At 50.7% G+C, this 21,963-nt stretch overlaps 2 protein-coding genes across 3 annotated transcripts in view; one reads left to right on the top strand and one right to left on the bottom strand.

Moving 5' to 3' along the window:
• Positions 1-5: 5 nt before the first annotated feature.
• TLCD3A (TLC domain containing 3A) lies at positions 6-5,789 on the bottom strand. Its single transcript, XM_032130372.1, has 5 exons — positions 5,530-5,789; positions 4,764-4,847; positions 2,514-2,727; positions 2,315-2,410; positions 6-1,882 (listed from the first exon to the last, which is right to left on the bottom strand). The coding sequence occupies exons 1-5, from the start codon at positions 5,649-5,651 to the stop codon at positions 1,613-1,615; spliced, it is 786 nt and encodes a 261-aa protein (XP_031986263.1). The 5' UTR covers positions 5,652-5,789; the 3' UTR covers positions 6-1,612.
• Positions 5,790-5,952: 163 nt separating this feature from the next.
• Positions 5,953-21,963, top strand: part of VPS53 (VPS53 subunit of GARP complex) — a 61,476-nt gene continuing 45,465 nt past the window's right edge. The window contains exons 1-4 of one of the 2 annotated variants that reach the window (XM_032129897.1): positions 5,953-6,070; positions 8,704-8,784; positions 9,817-9,866; positions 10,662-10,728. In XM_032129897.1, coding sequence (XP_031985788.1) covers positions 5,987-6,070; positions 8,704-8,784; positions 9,817-9,866; positions 10,662-10,728 — 282 coding nt within the window. In that variant the 5' untranslated portion in view covers positions 5,953-5,986. Of the gene's footprint in view, positions 6,071-8,703; positions 8,785-9,816; positions 9,867-10,661; positions 10,729-14,403; positions 14,486-21,963 lie in introns of those variants that run through there. The other variant, XM_032129898.1, reaches the window with a different exon arrangement.

Genomic DNA, 21,963 nt, shown 5'->3' with positions numbered 1-21,963 from the left:
AGTGGTGTGACTCAGAGAGGAAATCTTTATTGGTCTCCTGATAGTAAATAAGGCAGTGTTAGTGCAAACTGAGGTGCCTCATTGGCTGGGGTTTTCTTTGTCCTTACGTAAGGCACGTTATTTGCAATGAAAACAGTGAGATACAACATCTGTAACGAGTTGCAAGCGCTTTGTAACATCAGCTGCTCTCGGTGGTTACTGTGACAGTGGCGGCTCTGCAACAACAACCACAGGTCGGAAGAGGCCCTTTGTTTTTTTACACTCTATCCAGAACAACAGCCGTGGTTGGGATGAGATCCAACCCCCAAAAGATCCAGGTTTCCCAGAGCTCGGCTGCTGGTTTCAGACAGAATGAAAGGCACAGAGTGGTCGCAGGTCTCCGGGGCTGTGCCAGGGTTGTGCCAGTGCAGTTCCCTGCCCTGGAGCAGGCACAGAAGGCTGCAGGAGGAGGAGGAGGTGGCTGCCCTGGCTGGTGCTGGCTGCAGGGAATGAACTCAGCTGTGGTCTGATTGCACACACCCGCAGGGCTCCTGAGCCCTGTGGTGCAGGGCGAGCCAGGGAGCCTATACCCATTTTGCTGTGGCTGAAAGTGGAAATGGGCTGAACTGGTGAAGGGCCAGCTCAGCATCCTGCTCCGGGGTTGCTGGTTCCTTCTGTGCAGCCCCACTTCTGTCCCTGGCAGCCTCACGGGGGGTGGGATGGGGCTGGAGGGATGGGACTGTACAGGTACTGCCAGGGCGTGGTGGTGCCAGCTGGAGGGCAGAGCAGAGCAGGGTGTGCCAGATGGTTTTAAATACCTGCTGAGGGGATGCAGCCAGATAAAAGCAGCTGTGGTTAGGGGAGGGGAGGGAAAATTGCACCCTCTGCCAAGGAGGGGCTCTGCACAGTGCCCTGTGTGTTGATGAGACGTCGCTCTGAGACAGCAGAACCATTCCTCTGTCCTGGCATGAGCTTTTCCCCTCCAGCCCTGCTGGGAACACCAGAACTGGCAACACAGGAGTCCCCTGCAGGACTGTCAGACGCTTTTAGTGAAAAGCACCATCGAGTTAAGTGGAGCTTGAGCCCAGCAGCCACAGCAGCAGCAGGAGGTGAGGTGCATGTGGGAGGTCAGAGGCCAAACAGGGCTGTAGTGTAGAGCTGAAGTCAGTAAAGGCCAGGAACGGCTCTGCAGAGCTGTGCTGCAGCTCCAGGGCTGGCTGGGGCTGCGGCAGGTCCGGCACAGGCTCCCTATCCCCGCTGCTGGGGCCGGGCCGCTCCAGCCTCCCTGCGCAGGCTCCTGCACGCCGCGCTGTGCCGGTGTCCGGTGTCAGCCCCGGGAGCCGCGCCGGGGGGGCTGCAACAAACCCCTCTCGTGTAACCCTCAGGGCGGCGGGGCCGCCGAGCTGAATCCCAGAAGGAATGTCGTGCTTCCAAGCCGGCTCCCACCCCGGCGGGAGGACACGAGGCACTGCAGCGGCGTGGGAGGAAAGCCTTCCTAGCCCCGGCTGGTGCTGCCTGGCACGGCGCTGGAGACGGGAGGCTGCTTCCAGCTCCGGCAGCCCGGCGGAATCGCTGCTCCCGATGGAAGGGCCGGGGGCTGCCCTGTGCCAGCCCCTGGCCGTTACCAGCTCCGTTATCTGCTGCGGTGGGCGGGAGAGCCGCCGTAGAGGCGGGCGGCCTTGCGGCAGATGAGCCTGAACCAGTAGAGCTGGGGGGCGATGAGGGAGGCGTTGGCGATGTTGCAGTGCAGGGGGATGCGGAACGGCACCAGGTACACCGGGATCCCCACCTGGCGGGCGTAGGCCGCGTACATGAAGGGGAAGAGGAGGATGCGGCACAGGAAGAAGGTCACCAGGATGAGGATCCCGTTCACCTTGTGCAGCAGCGTGTCCTGCATTTTGAGCTGGGGGAGGAAGGAAGTGAATGTGGGGTGAGCAGCAGCCCAGCGCTCCAGGGAACTGGCGGTGCTGGGAGCAACGGGATGAGCATCCAAGAGGGCTGGAGGAAGGGATGGAAGAGGGCAGGGGGGAAGGGAGCTGAGGGCAGAGGGCTGGGGTGAGAATGAACGTGGTGCAGGGAGGAACAGGCAGGAGGGGGCAGCACCAGCCCACGGCACAGCCCCCAGGTCCGGGATGCCCCTGGGCGTGCTGGTTACTGGGGGAAAGGGATGGGACACTGGGAGAAAGGCAGCACCGCAGGGGAGATTGGGGCTACAGCTGTGGGGCTGCCCCTCTCTGAGCCACTGCCTGAGCAGAGGCTGCTGGAGCCTGGGGCAGGGAAAGGGGATGAACTGCTGTGGGGTTCCCAGCCCCGAGTCCCATCCCTCCTCACCTACCTGCATGAGGATTTTGCCCAGTGATACGAAAGGCGTGCTCAGCTCTGCTGTGAAGATGCAGCCCACAAAGAAGTCCCCCAACTCTCCCCTGAAGTGCTGTAAAGAAAGCCAGCAGTGAGCACACGGCCCTGCAGAGAGGTGGCCAGGAGCCAACACCCAGCATGTCCAGGGGGTCCTGGGCTGCTGCAGTAGCCCTCACCTGGGTGATGGGGGTGAGCACGATGAGGATGAAGAGGTGGTGGGTCACCATCAGCCGCTCCTGCAGGAGGAAGCTCCACACACTGGCCAGCGAGTGCTTCTTCTCCAGGATGCCCTTCTCCTGGCTCTTGTGCCAGTGGCAGAGGTACATGACGTAGATGTCGTAGGTCATGTAGGGAACCAGGACCCAGATGTACTCCACGGCCAGCCAGTGCCTGGGGAGGAGCAGCACACACAGAGGCATCGCAGCGGCTCTGAGCGCCTCGCGATGCTCTGGGAGGTAGAAGAGTTTTTAGGACTGAAGTGGCAGCATTTCAGTGGATTTTGAAGCTGAAAGGGGGTGAATTTTAAGTCTGTTTTGCCCAGCAGGTGCAGACTGACCCAGAGAAAAGGTGCCTGGTACATGTGGAGGACGGCTCTGGGTGCTGACCCCCTCCTGCTGGGCTGTGCCAGGCACTGAGCTCAGCCTGGCCAAACACAAACACAGCACCAAGGAAGGATCCTGATTAGCTCCACAGCCAGGTGTTTGCTGCACAGCCCAGGGGCACAGCATTTTTCGAGATCCAGCACCAACCTGACACCTTTGCATAGGTGATCTCCTCCCCTAAGCCCTGGGACCCCCAGGGCTGGTGCTTGGTGGTGGAAAACTCCCAGTCCTGAGTCCCTCCTGCCTGTCACATTGCATCAGCTGGCTGCCTAACCCAGGGAGTGTTTGAGAAGCACATGGAGAACTCAGAGGGATGGCTGGCCTGGCGTTTGGAGAGTGAAGTGTGAAATATCCAATATAGGCAATAAACCCCCATGAGGCATTTGTCAGTTGGGAAATAATTGCAGGCAGCTGCCTGTTCCCAAAGCATGTTGGAATCCTGGTTGCACAATCTGGGCAGCAGCAAGCCCTACTCTGCAGGGACACCAGCCTCCTTAAAAAGTCCTGCGTGGAATCACACTGATAAAAAAAAAAAAGAAGACAAAACCACCCAATGCTGTTGCTTGAAGAAATGTAGCTTGCGGCTCAAATCTCTTTTTGCTCTCCTGCCATCCCAAGAAAAATTCTGTTGCAGGAGTTCCTGTTCCAGATGGAAAGATGTAAGTGGTGTGAAGCAGGGGTGGCGAGTGATTGTGTTTGCAAAACTTGCCCAGGGCTTTGGAGGGCAATTACAACGCTGGTGATATAATGATTGTCTGCCTCTGTAAATAAATTGGCAAATTTTACTGCAACCTTTGTGATTCTTCCTGGCTTGCTGTCTTGCTGTCATTCTATGAGGCCTTCCCTGCTGAGCCCTGGGCTCAATTTCCTCTAGATTCAAAGAAAATCTAGGTCTCTGTCCACAAAGTGTTTGCACAGAGCCCTTGGCCTTGAGTATACCCGGGCAAGCAGACAGCTCCGGGGGAAGGAGGGCTGCTGGCAGCACCTTCCGTCTGTGTGGCTTTGGGATTCATCATCTGCCTTATCTATACACCAGGAATTTTATTTTAGAACAAAAAGGTAACTCACAGACTGCCCGGGTTAAGCAGGTCTGAGCAATCTGGATAGATATCACCACCTAGAGCAAGGCAGGACAATTCATATCTGTGTATTAAAGACAAGTCTGCTATGACCAGGGTGGCAGCCCTTCCTAAAAATCACCCTAAAATCCATGTGTGACAGTCGAATTCCAGCTCGGCATAATTATATTCTTGCCTCCTGCAATCTTCTCTGCTAGTCTGGATAATAGCTCTGTTTTTAAGTCTTCTGATTACTCTATCACTCCTCCTCAGAGCTGCTTCTGGGCAGTTTATCTCGGAGCACTGAGGACAAGGAAGCAGGATTTTCCTTCAAACTCCATTCTGACTTTACCATTTCTGGATTCTTTCAGAATGCTTTTTGCACCTCTAAAATCAGTTCTCATCGGGTCTGCTTGACTCTGTAGCAATTTCAGCTTCCAGCAAGGAGCCTCCCTAGCCCTTCAGAGCTGATGATGTCTATGTTTTTTGCTCATACCCAGCCCATGTTACAGCCCATCCTCTGGAGGAGACTGTGCTGCCAGAGCAACCCCAGGCCAGAGCAAGCCGCTGCTGTTCAGGGGGCATACAGCCAGCACATGGCCCAACCCTTTCAGCCCAAGTGGAGGAAAGAGGAACATGAAATTGGTTTTCCTTTCCCCTTTGTACTGGCAACCCTTTGGCAGAAAACCCTCCAGCCCCGAGCTGGCTGAGCACATTCTTGGCACGCTCCCCATGGGACAGTGGGACCTGAGTGGGTCTCCGTTACCTGTCATGCACCACGTTCTTGCAGCTGAGGACAACCGTGATCCCCGACACCGTTGCCATCGTGGCTTGGACCGTTGACACCAGCCTGAAACGGAGAGAGAGGGAAGGGGTCACCCCAAATGTGACCCCACGAGGGCCGAGGCTCAGAGCTGGTGGCACTTAGACGCCCACAACGTGCACACCTCAGCGCCTCGTCACGGCGAGGACGTGTCGGGGTGGCTGTGCCAGGCGCTGCCTCCTGGGGGATCCTTGCCAGGTCCCGTCCCTTCCACCCCCATGGAAACGCTGCCGGTTCCCCGTGGGCAGAGGCAGAGCTGCACCGGAGCATCCCCGCCCCGACAACGGTACCACAGTGCGGGGGTCCCGCCGGGCAGGGCCGGGCTGAGATGCCCATGCTGGGGGGAATGCCCTCCTTCGGGGGGATGCCCATGCTGGGGGGGATGCCCTCCTTCGGGGGGGATGCCCGCACTCGGAGGGATGCCCGCACTCGGAGGGATGCCCGTGCTCGGAGGGATGCCCGTGCTCGGAGTGCTGCTCCTGCCTCCGGTCCCTGCTCCCCTCGCGGGATCTGGGCTCGGGACAGCCAAGGACTGTCCCCCGGCGCGTCGCGGGCCGGAGCACCCCCGAGTCCAGGCTTACGGCCGGCGGGTCTCGGTGCTCTCGGCCCGCTCGGATCCTTCCCGCTCCCGCTCCCCATCCCGGTCCCCATCCCGGTCCCGGCGGGTCCCGCCGCCGTGCGCGCCACCTCCCGCCGCTCCCGCCCGTACCTGCCGCTGAGGAGGATGCGGTCCTTGAGGCTCCATCCCGGGGCGGCCCAGCGCAACAACCGGATGCAGAGGATGAAGAGCCCCGGGAAGAAGGCGGAGGCGAGGGCCAGCGTCCGCCACATGGGGACGACCGCGCTGTCTCCCGCCACCGCTTGTCAACAGCCGGCCGGGCGGCGGGAGGGCCCGGCTCGGCTGAGCTCAGCTCGGCCCGGCTCAGCTCGGCTCTGCTGGGCTCGGTTCGGCTCGGCTCGGTTCGGACCAGCCCCGCCGCTCCCGCCCCCGCTCCGCCGGGCGGAGGCCCCGCCCAAACCCGGCCCCTCCCGCCCCAACCCCGCCCACCGGCGGAGCCGCGCCCCGCCAGGCCCCGCCCCGGCGGCTCAAACCCCGCCCCTCCCGGGCCCCTCCCCTCACGCCGGCCCCGCCCCGCCCGCGCGCTGCCGGCGGAAGCGGCGCCGCCATGGAGGAGGACGAGCCGGAGCTGGAGGCCGGGCTGGAGGCGGCGCTGGAGCTGGCGCCCGCCGTGCAGGCCGCCATCGAGCAGGTGCGCCGGGCGGGTCCCCCCGCGCAGGGGACAGGCGCGGGCGCGGTGCGGGGCCGCTCGGTGAGGGCCCGCGGCCGGATCTGAGCCCCTCCCTGCCGGCTCCGGGCCTTCCGCAGCTGGGCCCGGCGAGCCCCGGGCTGGCCGTGCCCGGCGTGGGGCCGAGCCCCGTCAGCGCCGGGTGGGCTCGCACCTCCCGGTGCCGGCGGTGCGAGGGCCGGGCCGGCGTTGGGGGCTGAGCGTGGCTCGTCGTGTCCCCGTCACTGTCAGACGTGGGGTGCTGGCGGTGCTGCGGCGTCTCTGTCGCTAATTGCAGACGTGTTACGTGGTGTGGAAAGCACCCCAGTGCAGCCCAGTGACCGGGCTCGGTTGAAATAAGGATGATCGAAATGTCTTGGTTTGGCTTTGGGTGAATACACAAGGGTGTTTTCACCCAGAGGGTGCTGGGCACTGCCCAGGCTCTCCAGGGAATGGGCACGGCCCCGAGGCTGCCAGAGCTCCAGGAGCGTTTGTACAGCGCTGCCAGGGATGCCCAGGGTGGGATTGTTGGGGTGTCTGTGCAGGGCCAGGAGCAGGACTTCATAACCCTTGTGAGTCCCCCACAACTCAGGGTATTCTATGATTCTGTGTTCCAGTGTTCCTTGAAGCCCTTCTTGGCACTTAGAGTCCATCAAAATCCCGTGAGAACCCAGGGTAAAACCACGACTCTTGTCCTCTGTGACTGAGCCTGCACTGCCTGCAGCCAACCTGTGGCCAACTTCCCTGTCACAGAAGCCTGGGCAGCAGCAGTAGCCATCTCACAAAGCATCACTCAAATAAGTTTTTGTGCTTTCTTGAGTGTTGAGGCTTGTGGGTCACTTTTGGTGGCTCTTGTCGAAGAGCAAGGGGAGACCTTGGGAACTGGTAAATTAAATGGCAGCTTCTAAAGGGGGCCTAGAGCCTGTCCAGAGGAAGAATCCTCTGCATTTATGAGGTTTTGAACAGTGGAGGATCCACCACGTGCCTGGCTGAGTTATTTTAACAGGCAGTAAAGCTGTAGGAAAACATTCACATCCTGAGCACTGGGAGATGCTGAGGATGACACCACCTGCTGCTTTCCAACTTCCTCACTGGCACTTCTTGACCCAGTAATCCCGTTGTTCCTATCAGTGTTCCTGAACCAGTTTTGGGCAAAACCTGCCCAGTTCAGGTTAAATGAACAGAGCTGGCTCAGCTGCCCTGCCGGAAGCGGGGTGGGGAGCACAGGCAGAACTGGTGCCCCACCAAACCTGGGGTGGCATTTCTGGTTAATAGGTTGTGACAAACTCCTGGGAGTAACAACTCCTGCAGCTGCTCCAGCTGCCTGCAGCACTGATCTCTATCTGCAGTTTGAGTGGAGTTCCTGACCAGCCTTTATCTTCACATCTCGCCTCTTGTTTCATCTGCTCTTAATATTTGTGGAGATTTGGGGTTTGTGGGGATTAAGTGAGTGTGAGTTATGAGCAGGACAGGCTGGGTGTGATGCTGCAGTTGTGCTCTTACAGTGGGGTGATGGTCAGAGCATTCTCCTCACTCACCACGACCTCATGCATGTTTAACTGCTGCCTGCTTCTCCTCATCTACAAGAGTGACTGGGAAAGCTGCCCAAGAGGGCTGGTTCAGGCAGAATTTGCTTTTATCTCACAAAGTCACTGATTTTACAATGCAGAATGTGTAAAACAGCATCAATGCTTCATGTGCCTAGGTGAGAAGGCTTTCAGTGAGCAGGGGGATGCTAGGGGTCAGCCCTGCTTTTGCCAGGTGGGGTGTTGGCCATGGAGTGCAGAGCTCATGGCTCTGTAAATGTGGAACAAATATCAGAATCATGGAATGCTTTGGGTTGGAAGGGACCTTAAAGACCACCTCATTCCTTCCACACCTTTTACCATCCCAGGTTGCTCCAAGCCTCATCCAAGTGGGCCTTGAACCCTTGCAGGGATGGGGCACAGCTTCAGTATGGTGGCAGAGAAGGGAAAGCACCACACTTTGTGGGGACAAAAAGCAAAGCCTGGCAGTCGTGTTCGTGTTGTTTGAGCTTCTGAGGAGAGATGACATCTGTTTGCACCACAGCTGCTCTTTCCCCCTTCCCAAATCATTCAGCAGATTGTGTTTCTCTCCATCTTTTGTGAAAAGTGGCAAACCTAAGTCTCCAGAGAACTCGTACAACCACTCCTTAATTCATCACGTTTCCTATTACACGGCTGTGGAAAGCAAACCCTCTGTCACATGGGGCCTGGCAAAGCTCTTGCCAAGAGCAGGCCAGAACCTCAGTTTGCTCCCAGACAACAGCAAAAGCATCAGGATGGTTTGGGATACATGATTGATGGCTCGTGTGTCTTGGGAATTCCTGCGTGGATCATGCCAGGTCTGTATTGGAATCGTGTGTGTAAATTATCTGTGTTTATCCAGGCTGATATCCACAGGAATTTTGGGAGATCAGAGCCCTGCAGAGCACGTGGCTGTTCTACTCCTGGGCAGAGACTGGCCACTTGTTAGAGAAATGCTGTGAAACACAACTGGAGGCAGGTGTTGAAGGAATTAAAAGTAGTAGAAACTGTGTAAAGTTACAGAAATTACTGGAGATTGTTGACAGTGTTTGTTTTCCTCCCTCTCTCCAGGTATTTCCCAGCCAAGATCCACTGGACAGAGCAGATTTCAATGCTGTGGAGTATATTAATGCTCTCTTTCCCACTGAGCAAGTAAGTGATGCTCCAAGTACTCTCAGACTGTACTTTCACACTTTTTACTATCAGATTTTACTTTCACTCTTTACTATGAGGTTAACCTGATAGCAAATGACCAAAGTAGTGTTTAAACCTGTACCAAAGCCTTTTCTTTTAAAACACTAGCACAGGAAATAAAGCTATAACAATAATCCCTTCTTAAATTTGCAGCTCACTGGGTTTGCCGTCATTATGTGGTCTCTTTCCACCCAGAGTGCTTGCTGCAGTTAAGGCCCTGCTTTGATCTGTAGAAATAAATCGGTTTTCTATTTAGATGGAGTAAATTTCCTAACTTGCTGTGTGCCAAACATTGGTGAGTTCCTGGGGTTTTCAGCCGGATCAGGTGGGTGTTGCCTGTACAATGTCACAGGAGAGTTTGAGCCCTATTGTTTCTTTTGAGATTTAAAGAATGAGATTGCTTTGTGTTCCCAACTTCAGCTCCAGGGGGAGTTTTGGATTAACCTCTTGCAAAACAGAGATGTTTCTACAGCTGAAGTTTATGTTGGGAGGCTGCTCCAACACTTACCGTGTCTGAGATCCTCTGCAGCACTGGTGGTTTTGGCTTGCAGCTCTTGCTGGTGGTGTGGCTTGGCTGTTTTCCCTTTGCCAGCAGTGAGGAGCTGTTTCCCCCGCAGTGCCTTCACTGCATCTCCTTCCAGCCTATTTTCTGCGTGTCTGGGCTCTGCAGGGGGGTCTCACCCAAAGGCAAAGGCTCTGTCCCCATCCCCACTGCCCACTGGAGGTCACTGTCACACAGTTTTGCTGACGAAGAGCAAGGCAGAGCTCAGGCATGGGGGAAGCCCTGAGCTGTGTTTTTCTGCTCTTTATGATGTGACACAGAAGCAGCTGAGTTGTTGTGTCTCAGTTCCTCCACCTGTAGAACAAAGCCATTGCTCTCCTCTTCCTCAAGTGCCCCGTGTGATGAAGTGTTTGGGATCACAACTGACGTATTCCTCTGTAAAACATTCACCATTTCACTTCTCTCTGATTTTTTTTTTTGTCTTCCAGTCTTTGGCAAACATTGATGAGGTCGTGAACAAAATCAGATTGAAAATAAGGTAAATATTTCTCCGTTTCATTGCATCTCAGGTGGCCTGGTCTGATTGTCAGCAAGGCTTCATAAATGCAGCTTTTGTGCTACAGCTGACAGGATTTAGTTCGCTTAAAAGGCATGGATAGGATCAGCCTGGTGTCTAATAGTGGCACAGAGACAATTATTATAATTCTTTATATTTCATCTCTATTGTACAATACGTGCCCTTCAGGCTCTTTAAGCTGATGGGTTGCAAAGTGCAGCTTTGAAAAACAACTAAGAATCAAAAAGTACCAAATTTTAGTACAGTTTAAAGGCTGAGAGAGCAAACTACCCAAAAGACTCAGTTGCCAAGAATTTATTGTTTGTGGGATAAGAATATAAATTGTAAAAACTCACTATGTATTTTTGAACTGTCATTATTGGCCCTAAAAGTACAAAATAAACACAAGTGTGCATGAAATACTTAAATTTTCTGTGCTGGTTGATATTGCCAACATGAAAGGATTGAGACAGCACTTCAACATGTGGGAAGTTGAAATGCAAACAGACAAGGGAGAGCTGACAATATTGCTTAAGGGAACAGGAATGCAAGAAACCCTGGTTAAATTAGGAAATGGATTTTTATTTTTGCAACAGGACTTTTAAATTATGCAAGACAGTGACATGGAACAGAGAGGGAGGGGGGAAATAGTGAGTTTAGCTTTGGTAGCATCAGCTTTTTTTACTTTAAATTGGTTCTGTAGCTCTCAGGATTCCCCCAGTTGTTTGGGTCAGGCTTTTAAAGACTGGGTTTGACACTCGGGGCTCTTTTCTGCAGGAGGTTGGATGACAACATTCGAACTGTGGTGAGGGGACAGACCAACGTGGGACAGGATGGCAGGCAGGTACGTGCAGCCAGGAGTGCCAGGAATGTTCCCAGCTTGGGCTGCCACACTGAGGAATGGCTCTGACAGGCAAAACTCCACTGCTGTTGTTACTGAGATGTTTCTGTGCCTCTTACACTGACGAGCTGCTCACTCAGCAGCTGTTCTGACCTGCCTTCCCCTCACCCTCTGAAGGGAAGTGAATGAGGAATTGATTTAAGGATCAAAAGCAGGAGGCCTGTGTGCCACTCTGAAGCTGATGGTAGAACGAGCAGCACTGAATAGGTATGAGTACATTTGACCCCCTGGGTAGGGGCCAAGACAAGGCTGTTTGTCCTTTTCACTGAGTTGTTTGGTGAAGGGTCCCGAGTTGTTGGTCTCTGTGCTGATCACTGGCTGCCACTTCCTCTTGCAGCTCCTGTTCAGCCCTCAGGTTTTCACTTGTTTTTTGCCTGACAGATGTGTTTGCTGGGAGTACAGTATTGGTGAGCACAGCCATGGCTGCAGGAGTTGAGAGTGCTCAGCTTGGCCCCTGTGTCAGCTGGTTTTGAGGGGTCACCTGGTGTGGCTCCATTTCTTGTCCTTTTTAGAGCAGGAACATTGAACCTTGAACCATCAGTCAAGGTTCCAAGGTTCCTCAGTGACTTCTTACTATCAGACTTAAGACTGGCATGGGGTAGTGACTCTTTATTTTCCACTCCTTGCTGTCACAGCAATTGGTATCTATTTCTAATCCTATTTCTACCACAGAGCCTGTGACCTCGAGTGAATTATTTGACCTGTCTGTGCTTTTGTATTGCTTTAGAAAAACATGAGAGATGCTCATCTCTCCTAGAAGAAGTAGTTTAATCACGGATGTCTGAGTATTGCCATTAAACTGGGGATGTGCTTAGGATGTGGCTTACCTGGGAGTGGTGCTGCCTGTAATTACTGTGCAGGAATGAGACAAGAAGTCAAGTGGGGAGGCAGTTACAGAAATTGAGGAGGGACTGGAAACTTGTGCAGTACTTGGAGAGTTTGTCTGTGATTGGAAAGCTGATGCTGTTGTAGCCTTTTGGGCCTATTTGAGAAGATAAATCCTCTGAGAAGACCAAAAAAGAGTGGGATTAAGAAGAGCTGTGGGTGAGAATTGCCTGGAGTGCCTCAGGACTTGGAGAGAGGGATGAACACAAGCAGTGCCATGACCAGCTGTGCCCATGGGATAACAGGAGCATTTCTGTGCCGTGGAGATTGGCAAGCTTTGTTCAGAGCTTTGTCCTGTGTCTGTGCTTTCTCACTCTTCCATCCCCTTGAAGTTCTCCAAGGCATGTGGAGATGGACCTGCACTGTGTCCTGCTCTGAAGCACCAGGAAGGCAGAGCTGTCTGTGCTGCCCTTCCTTTAGTTTGGTTGTTTAACTCCTGACTAAGTAAAAACCTTCAGGTGTGCACGTGTGTGTCCACGCAGGACATGTTTCAGTTAATCACAAATGTTCCTGTATTTAGTGTGGATTTTCCTGTTTTCCCTCACTTTGCTGCTTTGTAAGGTAGAAGCAAACTTTAAGACAGATGTCAGGGCTTGCAGTTGCATGGGCTGAGGCCAGACAATCTCCCAGGAGCACAACTGTTGTTTCTTACTTTGAGATCCTGACAAATACTGAAACCATTCAATTATTTGAAGTGTTACTTCTCTGGGAAGAAAAACAGTTTGATTCTGAAATGCTGTGAGCTTTTTCTTTCTATGTTTCTAATCCAAGCCCATCATTTCACACCTGGATATGCATTTTTTTAATGTGAATTGCTGGAACCAGACTGTTGGAGTGGCAGGATTTGTCACCCCAGAATCAGAGGAAACCTAGAAGAAACATTTGCTGTTCCTGTCACTCCTGCACTGTGTTCCCTGAGTATCCTGGGTGCTGTGGGGGAGTGAGGCAGCCCTTTTCACATGACCACCCTGTTGATAGCAGATTGTGGGGGTGAAAACCTTGTTTCCCAGCTTCAGCTGCCTGTTCCTGTGCTGAAAAGGGCCTTTGTTTTACCAGCATATTCTCAGAGGAATCAAGGACACTTGGAAATGTTTTTATAGAGCAGAAGGCCTGACTTCTCCCACTTGGAAAGGATGGGTTTTATTTTCCAGTGCATGATAAGAAATTGTTTTGAAACAACTGAAAACAAGGTGCTGTTAAGGCAAATCAGTTCTGTGCATGGAAGGGAGTTGGTGCTGCTGCTTCCCTTACTTACTTTCTCTGGTAATTTGGTCCCACAGCAAAATTAAGTTCTTCCTTCTACTGATCTTGTATTCTTACTAAATTTGTGGGAAACTTGTATCCTCGAGACCAGTATTCCCCTGCAGAATGGGATTGACACATCCACATGGACAGATAGTGTCACCCTGTGAGCCTCTCCCTTAGGCAACACAGGATGAAAATCATTATTGCATTTTATCATCATAACCACAACTGCAAGCCACCCTTGATTAGTAAGGAAACAGTTGGCAACCAGCTTTTGCAAGAGGTTTGAAACAAAGCTTAAAAGCATCCACATCAATAAGTTTAATCTCTAATCTTCTTCCATTTGTAACTCTTACCATAAGAGATGCCTACAGCCTGTAGTGCACAGTACTTGCAGCAGGCTGGCTTTTGGAAAAGCCAGAAATTTTTGGAAAATTCCTGTCTTTTGGTTTCCATCCCTTGGCACACTGAGATCCAAGAGGAGCACTGCAATCCACGGTCTCTTTGAAAGCCTGTGCCGTAAATAAAAGTGCATCTGAACTCTGATTTTGTGGCTGCTTGAATTTCAGTGGGAGATCAGGATCCTGTGTATTTAACTGCAGGATTGGGCCTGAAAGGTGTTTTGCAAAAACCTCTTCCCTTCAGTCACATTCTCTCCTAACAACCCCTGATACAAACTGTGTTTGCCAGCGTTGCCTGACTGCGTTGTGTTGGAGATGTCCTTGTCTGAGGGGTAAATAAGAGTTTGAATAAACATCCTTTCAGTCTCTGACTTCCTTCCAAAGGAAATACAAACCTTGGATGCAGTGGCAGAAGAAAAAAAAAGTTAAGTCAAAGCAAGCCAGGAGGGGGTTTTTTGCTGAGTCCCTGCCCTCAGCTGTCTGTGCTGCCCTTGCAGGTGAAGGAGCACCTGGAAAGCTCAGCCTTGGCTGACATCTCCTGTCAGCCAGAACTGCCCAAAAAATGGTTGGGAATCTTGTGTAGCCACCTGATTCATGTGCTGCCCAGATTACTGGGGTTTACCATCAGCCTTCCCAGTCTCTTTTTTAGAGACCAGTGATCCAGGCAGATTTCTAAAAGACAAGCTGAGGTTATCAGCCTTGGCAGATTGGGGTTTTTTTGGAGGGGATTTTTTGGGTTATTTACCAACTGAGCCCAGCAAAGAGCTTTCCCTGTCTTGTGGAGGAGCCTTGTGGAGAGCTGCACCTTCCCAGCTGTCCAGGAGAGGGGAGCCCAGCCTTGGTTTTGAGAGCAGGATAACGTTTTGCTGATATTTGATGGCGAGGGAGCGCTGCCAGCAGAGACAAATCTGGGTAGTGCTGCATTTTTGTCCCAGTCAGAAGAATCAAAATCCCAGTCTGACCCAGTGGGGAATATGGAGTGTGCAGCTATGGAAATGTGCTCTCTGTGCTCCCTGAGGAAAAAGAGACCTTAGGGATAGGAAGTCCAAAATTCTAATTGCAGATCCAGCTGCTGTGCTCCCTGTGATGGAGTCTCCTGTCCTGTCTGGGCTGGGATAATGTTTGGGATTACACTCCTGCCTACTGAGATGATGGAGCAGGGCTTTGAGGTGAGTTGTAGCTATGAGAAGGCATTTCAGTAAGAAATTTTCATGTAAGAGTAGCTTTTTATAGTCTTATCAGCTTTTAAACTGTTCCCCAAGCAGTCTTGCTCACGTACACGTGTGTGTATAAATTAGCAGCAAGGTGTCTGAAAAAACAGATTCTGAGTCTAAAAATAAAGGCCATGAAATAGATGTGGCCCCACAAGGGTTATTTAAGCAGCTCTAAAGACAGGAATGCCCCCTTCTCCACAAAGCATAGCGTTTCTCGGTTCAAAGCATCTGCCTTTTTGAAATTTTGCCCTAGAATTTCCTCCAAATGCAAAAGCCTTAAAATAGTCTGGCTCATTTGGCTTCCCCTTCCTGGTGCGATATTTCAGTAAAATCTGCAGACAATGCCCTGAACCTCAGCAATTATCTCACTAATGGTCCTTTTATGGGAGGAAACAACAGCCGTGGGTGGAACATTCCTCTGTAGGGCGTAACAAAATTTTCCTTGGGAGTCCCAGACTTGGACTATTTTGGATGCCTTGGGAGAGGCTGGGAATGCAGGAGCTGCTGTGGTTCAGTTGTAACAGTTTCTAGGGAGCCAGCGCGATGCGATTTTTCCTCTGTGAGGTTTTTTTCTCAGAGCTGCTGCTGCTGAACCCAGAGTGTGGGCTGACCTTGCTGAGAGCTGCAGTCCAGTTGTGGCATAATTTCCTCTCTGCCCTAGGGTGTAGTATAAAAAGTTCCCATAGATTTTTCCACGGAGCGTTTAACGCACTCCGTACGGTTTGGTGTGTCACTCCTCAGCTGTGTTTATTGCTGGAGCTTCTGCATGGACTGCCTGTAATTTTTTTGACAGTTGCTGACATGCCTTTACTGGTTGTTTGGCTGAAGCTGCTTCACCTATCAGGCTTTTGTCCTTGTAATAAGTAGCCTCTGCATTTGCTGCTGGTTTAACCCTTGACAGTGTCTGTGCAACCAGGATGAGGTGCATGGGTGGGTAAAGGTGAGGTAGATTCAGCTGAAATCCATGTTGGAAAGAATTGAGAGCCCCAGAGGAGTCCCAAGATCCCAAATGGATTTGAATCTGAATAAAGCCCAACAAACTTTTTTTCTGTTATCTCTGGTCCATCTTCCCTTTCCTGCCCTGTGCACACAACATGCCTGAATGACTGAAGTTGATTCAAGTAAGGACTGTGTTTCAAAGAAAAATGGGGTTTATTGCTTAATGTGTCTGACTCCATTAGGGTCTGGCTCAATTAGTGCTAGAACAAAGTTAGGTGTTAACTAGAAGAGCAAATGGATGTGCTTGGGCTGGGAAAAGCTTTGGATGTTTCTCATGGCTGAAGATACTGGCTGATAACTTGGATTGCTTTGGTTGGCTCCTTCTTTGTTTTGCTCCATGAAAACAGTGATATATATTTTCTTTCTCATAACTCCAGCAGTACAAGAGAAGGGATGGCAGCTGCTGTGGTCAAATAACATGAATATATCCTTGCTGTCCAGCCTGAGCCCAGACAGTTCAATTGGCCATCCCATCCTTTGGTCAGCCAGGGCTGTCCTTTCTCCTGGCATGGGAAAATGAACATCTGGGCTCTGCAGCTCTGGGGAGACTCCAACTGCCTGCCCTGCCCTGGGTGTGCTGCAGTGTCTGGCAGTGTTGAAGCCTGTGGAAGGAGGAGGCTGTGTCTGGCAGAGAAAAATGCCCACAGGTTGTGGGTTTGACAAGGTCATAGCTGGAAGTACATTAAATACTCCTTTGGTTTTTCTCTTCTTTAAATAGAGATCAGGAAACACTTTGGAGAATCAATAGAGGAAGGAAGGAGGAGATGGAGATGGACAGTGAGCACAGGAAGAGAGGGATGCAGGTGCTGCAGAGGGAAGTGGGAGTGGGGTCCTCTGCTGCTTTTCTGAGCAGTGTCCTGAGCCCCAGGGCAGCTGGTGGATGGTGACAGCCAGTCAGTGGCTTGTCCCCTCCAGCTTTGTGAGGGCTGGGTACAGGCAGTGTCAGCCTGGCAGGCCCTTGTGTGAGGGTGGCTTTTCAGGCTGCAGGTTGTGTTTCCCGCTGAACTGAGGCAGTCAGTGCCTGCAGATCTCCTACCTCCTTCCTGCCATCTGTTTATTTATTTAAACACATGCTCACTTCCAGCAATCAAATTCCAGTCCTGCTGCCTTGGTCACAGTGCCCAGGTTTGGCTCACGTGGAAGGTGTTGATGTGCCCCTGCTGCTGGGACAGTGCTGACTGTCATAAGCTCTTAATAACTAATTAAACCTAAGTCTCTGAAATATTTGGGGGCTATTTGGTGTCACAATCCCTGATGTTGTAAGCACCATCTTTCAGTTATATTCATTCTCTCCTGCCTGGCTAAGCTTTATCTCCTGGATTTTTTTAATGAATGCGTCATTATTCTGCAGTGTGAGCATAAGAAATATGACTTGTGTTAGATTTCAATGCCTTTTAAGATGGTGAATGGATTGGGGTTAAATATGGTGTTTTAAGCTGTGTGACTTTATATATTTTATGAAAAGTCGTGACACAGATTCTGTAAGGCTCCAGCTGAGTGATTAAAGTCCCATAATATTCTTTTGTAACCCATGAATAATAAGCAGGAGCTGAGCTGCCAAAATTAATCAAAAGTGAGTTTCATTCAGAGTCATTTCCCTAGTGAATTGTGACAGCTGGACAATGTCCTTCCCTTGTAGAGACACTGAGCTTGTTCTAGCCCAGAACACGTTCAGTGAACAGGGTTTCAGGTGAATGGCATGCCAGCAAGAAGTAGTGCTGTTTATTCTCATTCTGGCATAACTTTTGCCATCTGCTGCAAGGCAGAAGCAAGTCTGAGCTTGACCTTGCCTTGTGCTTCAGTGGGGATGTGCCTGTCCTGCAGCCTGAGGCTGGGAGTGGGGTTGTGTTGGTGCTGGCAAGAGGCAGGTGCTGGTGTTGGTGGTGTTGAAGGCAGTGCAAGCTGCGCTGTGACCAGTCAAGTGTGGGTTTGATGCCAACAAAGCAAGAAACCCAGCCTGAAAATAGAATTCCAGCAGGGAGGAGACTGTGTCTCGCTGTGGATATTTAAAATTATTTTTTTCCCTTTTTTGTCTTTTTTTGATGTTGTTGTCTCACATTATTGGTGTGTGGTCACGTTTATTCCAGCTGTGTTGCTTCCATGCTTACAGCAGGTAAACTGACAGCAATTCAGTTTGGAGGGTTGGAGGTTTGGTTGCTTGGAGGGTTCCTGGTGTGGTTGTCCTTTCCCCCTATTTATATTTGCCTTTAAGGTCTCAACCTGTGTTGGTTTTGGCTGGGGCAGAGTCCCATACTTGTGATGAAAATTAACTCTACTCCAACTCAAACCAGCATATGAACACGGATCTGAATTCACCTTGCAAAATCTGATGTCATTCAAGTTGTTGCTAAACTTACCCCCCACAGAAGTCAAGCTCTGCTGTTGCAGATGTGGCTCTGATACTGCAAATAATCACCGACTGCAGTGTGCAAACACATCAGTACACAAATCAGCGGGAGTCCCTCAGTCATTTGCAGACTTCCCAAGTAAATTTAATGTGCTTTCCCTCTGATCAAACAGACCCAGGCAGCTCCAGCATGGAGTGAGGGTGAGCGGCACTGCCAGGGGCACTCGGTTATCCAAGGCCCTGCAGGACAAGGTGTGTCCTGGGCACAGAGAGGTGCAGCAAACACCTGCAATCAGGGTGTCAACAGAGACTCACAGCTTGGCTATTCTGAAATAGATAAAGAGAATAATGAGTGTCTGCACGGGGAGTTTTTGCTGCGTGATAATAGTGTTTAATGTTGGGTGTGGAGCAAGGCTGTAGCTGCTCACCTGCCAGTAGTAACCTGCCATGAGGTGATGATGAAGCTGAACCATGAGGGCCAAGCCTGATGAAGCTCCAGAGGCTTTACTTTCTAGGTTGTGCAACTCCCACAATTAACATTTAAGTGGCCACACAGCTCTGGTGCAGATTAGGTGCCTGACTGTAAAACCCGTGTAAAATTACTCACTGGAGCAAAGCCACTCAAACCTCTGTCCCAGCACATCAGCACCTTTCTGGTGCTGCAGACGCCCCTGTGCAGGGCTGGGCGATGCAGTAAAAACTGACAGCTCAGAGAGGTGCTGGACCAGCCCAGGGGTGCAGTTCAGCAGTTAAGCTGCAAGGTTTTGACCAGAACTGCCTGGAAATCACCTCTCACTTCACCCTGTGTGTCTGACAGTGTTTGTGCAGCTGTTGAGAATGTGGGGTTTGATTTCCAAGCACAGTTTGGGGTTAAGTGAAGGGGCAGCTACAGCAATTTTAAGCTTCGTGCAGTGTGGGATGTAATCTGCTGATATAAAGTATCCTGTGCAGCCTGAGTGGTTGGGATTGGAGCTGATGACACAAAACTGTCTCCTTCAGTGACAATTGTAGTAGTTATGTACTATTTACTGAACTCCCAGGGTAGAAATCTGCTAAAATCAAACCCCAGGGTGCTGAGCCCTTCAGGTTTGTCTGCTCAGGGAAATCAGCTGGCACTGTCCTGTGCTGAGACAAGCCCAGGCTTCAGCTGCAGTGGTTTATCCTTGGCTGTAAAACTTAAGGGTTTTCTCTGAAATGAAATCAGTCTGAGAATCAAAGTATATTTCCATCCTTTCTCATTCTGGAGGGACTCGTTTGTATGAGGTTTCAGGAGCAGAAATTGTGAGGCTGGTTCCAGTGTGTGAGGGTTTCTTTGAAATCTCCACAGCTGAGGCTCCTCAGAGAATTGGGGATGGGAACTTATTTTTAGTTGTGGTCTAGATTTTCATTGATCTGAGCTGTAAGTGTGGCAGCAAATGAAAGAAGCATTAACATTCGGTATTCAAGAGCAGGGACCAGGCCAGAGCATTAAATTCTCAGCATCATGACCACAGCCCTATTTGTAACATTAAAAATACATTTGGATGCTGTGAATTTGGCAGATGTTAAGTGTCTATAAAACACTTGGTAGAGGGCAGCTTTCTGATGTGAATAACAACATTCAATTGAGCTATATATTGGCTAGAATCAAATAAAAATAACATGTTTCTAGCACAACAGCAGCAAGCAAATAGAAACCATGGAGGTATTTTAACCATTACTAGGGAAAAAAAGAGTGTTAGTTCAGTTAATCCCCAAGCAAGGAAATTTCATCTGAAAATTTGCTTTTTCCCTCCAGTTCAGTGACATCTTCTAGGAACACAGAGGCCTCTTAATTCCTATTTGCATATTTCCTGATATTGAAGTATTTTCTTGCACAAGATTCCTGATAGGATGCATGAAGAGGTATTTAGAAATTAACACACCCACTAATGAGCTGCTGGGTGATGGAGTGATGTGACAGCTCCGTACCTGGGCTGGGAGGGGAGGACGAGGCTGTGTCCATCTGCAGCACTGCAGGGATTTGGAGAGACTGACTGTAATTCACTGGGCTGGTTTTTTTTGGCTGGAATAAATGTTGCTAACACTGTTTTTGTGTGTATGAGCGTCAACCTGGTACTGTAAGTCACTGGAACATAACCTTTTAAAGAATGCATCACTTCCAAATTTAACAAACAAGTCATAGTCTGGTCCCACCTCTCGCTCGGGTTATTTTCTTCCCTCCTTTTGCTGCTTGGATGATCTCGTGTGAAAAGGTGACACAAGGAATGATGTGTGGTCTGACCTTAGGAGTTGCTTGGGATAATGCCAAGGAAAGCTGTTTTTTAGGCAGTCTCTCAGTGATTCATGATTTACCTCTGCTCCCTATTGTTTTACACCCGCGCCTTTGGAGTCTTTTCCTGCCGCATCTCAAGGTGAAGGAGGTTGCAGAGCTGTAGCCCATTCATGGGCTGTGTTTTTCCCTCCAACTTTGGAGAATTTGGCAAACAGCAGAGCTGCTCACTGGCTGCCCAGATTACCTGGGCTCTGGCTGTGAGCTGGAGTTGGGTTTTCCACCTCCTGTGTGCGATGTCTCAGCTTTCTGCATTTCCTCTCTGCTGCGAACACAAGAGCTCCCACTGCATAAATACTGGGTGAGAAACAGGGATGGCTGAAAACACATCGTGGCCTTAAACTGGGGGATCCCCTTGTGTGTTCCTCTCCATGAATGGTGTTTTTGGAACTTGCTTCTGCTGGGAAGTGCCCGCAAGGCACCCCTGGAACCAGGACACACCTGGAACTGGGACACCCCACGTCCCCTGCTTCCCTCCTGCATCCAGGACGTGTGGGACGCACTACACCACAGAAGGAGGAACGTGATCCGTGGTTGAAGCCTTGTACCACGCACTCTGTCTGGAGCCTCTCCCCCCATGGCTGGTCCTGCCCTCTTTGCTAAATTTACAGCTGTCAGAGCAGTTGGGAAGCCCGGGGTCAAACGTTCCGGAAAAAGCCTCGGACGCCGCTGACCGCTGGCTCTGCCTCTCGGCGGCCGAGCCCTCTCCACATCGTATTTCTCAGCTGGTGCTGGGACTCAGAGGTTGCATAAAGTTGAATAAATAATGCTGATGGGTTAATTGTAGCTTGCAGGCTCAGTTGTTGATTAGAGTCATATGGTGTTTTTGCAGTACGTCGCAACCTTCATTTCAACATCCTTGTTTCGTATAACCACAACAGATTATGTCTCCAGTCTCTCTATTTATTCATGGTCCTGTGCCCCCAGAATGAACTGCTGGTGGAGGAAAGGAAAGGCAGTAACTTCACTCCTGGTTGCTGTTTGGGGTGTGTACATTTACATGTTTCCCAGTTGCACTGATGAGGAAACCAATAAATTAGTAACGCAAGGTGAACCGTGTGCCGGGCCACAGCTGGGAGATTGCTGCCTGTCATCCATCATGGGAACCAGATAGACTGGAATAAAAGCAATTCCTATCCTCTTGATATTGTTTTTCCTTAGAATTTCTGTCCAAAACAAACCTATTAATAAAATGGTAACAAAAGCAGTAAGAAAATCCTTTAAAAATTCATGATTCGCTGTTCTAGCAGGAGCAGAGTGTGAAGGGAAATGCATTTTTTCCAATACAGTGTAGCCTTCAGTGTGGCTGTCTTTTCCTGTCTTCTTTTTCACCTGAAAGAATAGTCATTAGTTACATTAATAAACTTCTATATTACACCTTGAGCAATTAAACCTACTTTCATGCCCTAGATGATGGAGGAGATCACACTTCTTTAGTTCATCAGATGGGGCAGAGCACATGGTGTCTCATTTGTGTTTTTCCATAGTTTTTAAGGAGGTAAAAGTGTCAGGACCAGTGATGACACCAGTTTGCCTTATTTTTAGCAGATTTAAGTGCTCGGGGACAGAATCCCAATTTCCTCTGCTCAGTGTTCCAGGGGCAGATTTTAGGTGGGGAGTTTGCCCACCCTGAGTTTGCTGCTTTCCACTGAGCAGCAGGAACAAATTCACCCACTTTCCTGTAAATGGTCTCTGCTCTTTTTTATCACAATATTATTAAATATCACCATCAGAAAAATAGCTTCTTTTGAAGAAGCTCTGACTTCCCTGGGATCA

This window comes from Corvus moneduloides, chromosome 20 (genome assembly GCF_009650955.1).
Source record: "Corvus moneduloides isolate bCorMon1 chromosome 20, bCorMon1.pri, whole genome shotgun sequence".
Classification (NCBI taxonomy): Eukaryota; Metazoa; Chordata; class Aves; order Passeriformes; family Corvidae; genus Corvus; species Corvus moneduloides.
The sequence above is the reverse complement of the archived record's forward strand: the minus strand, read 5'-3'. Positions and strand labels throughout refer to the sequence as shown.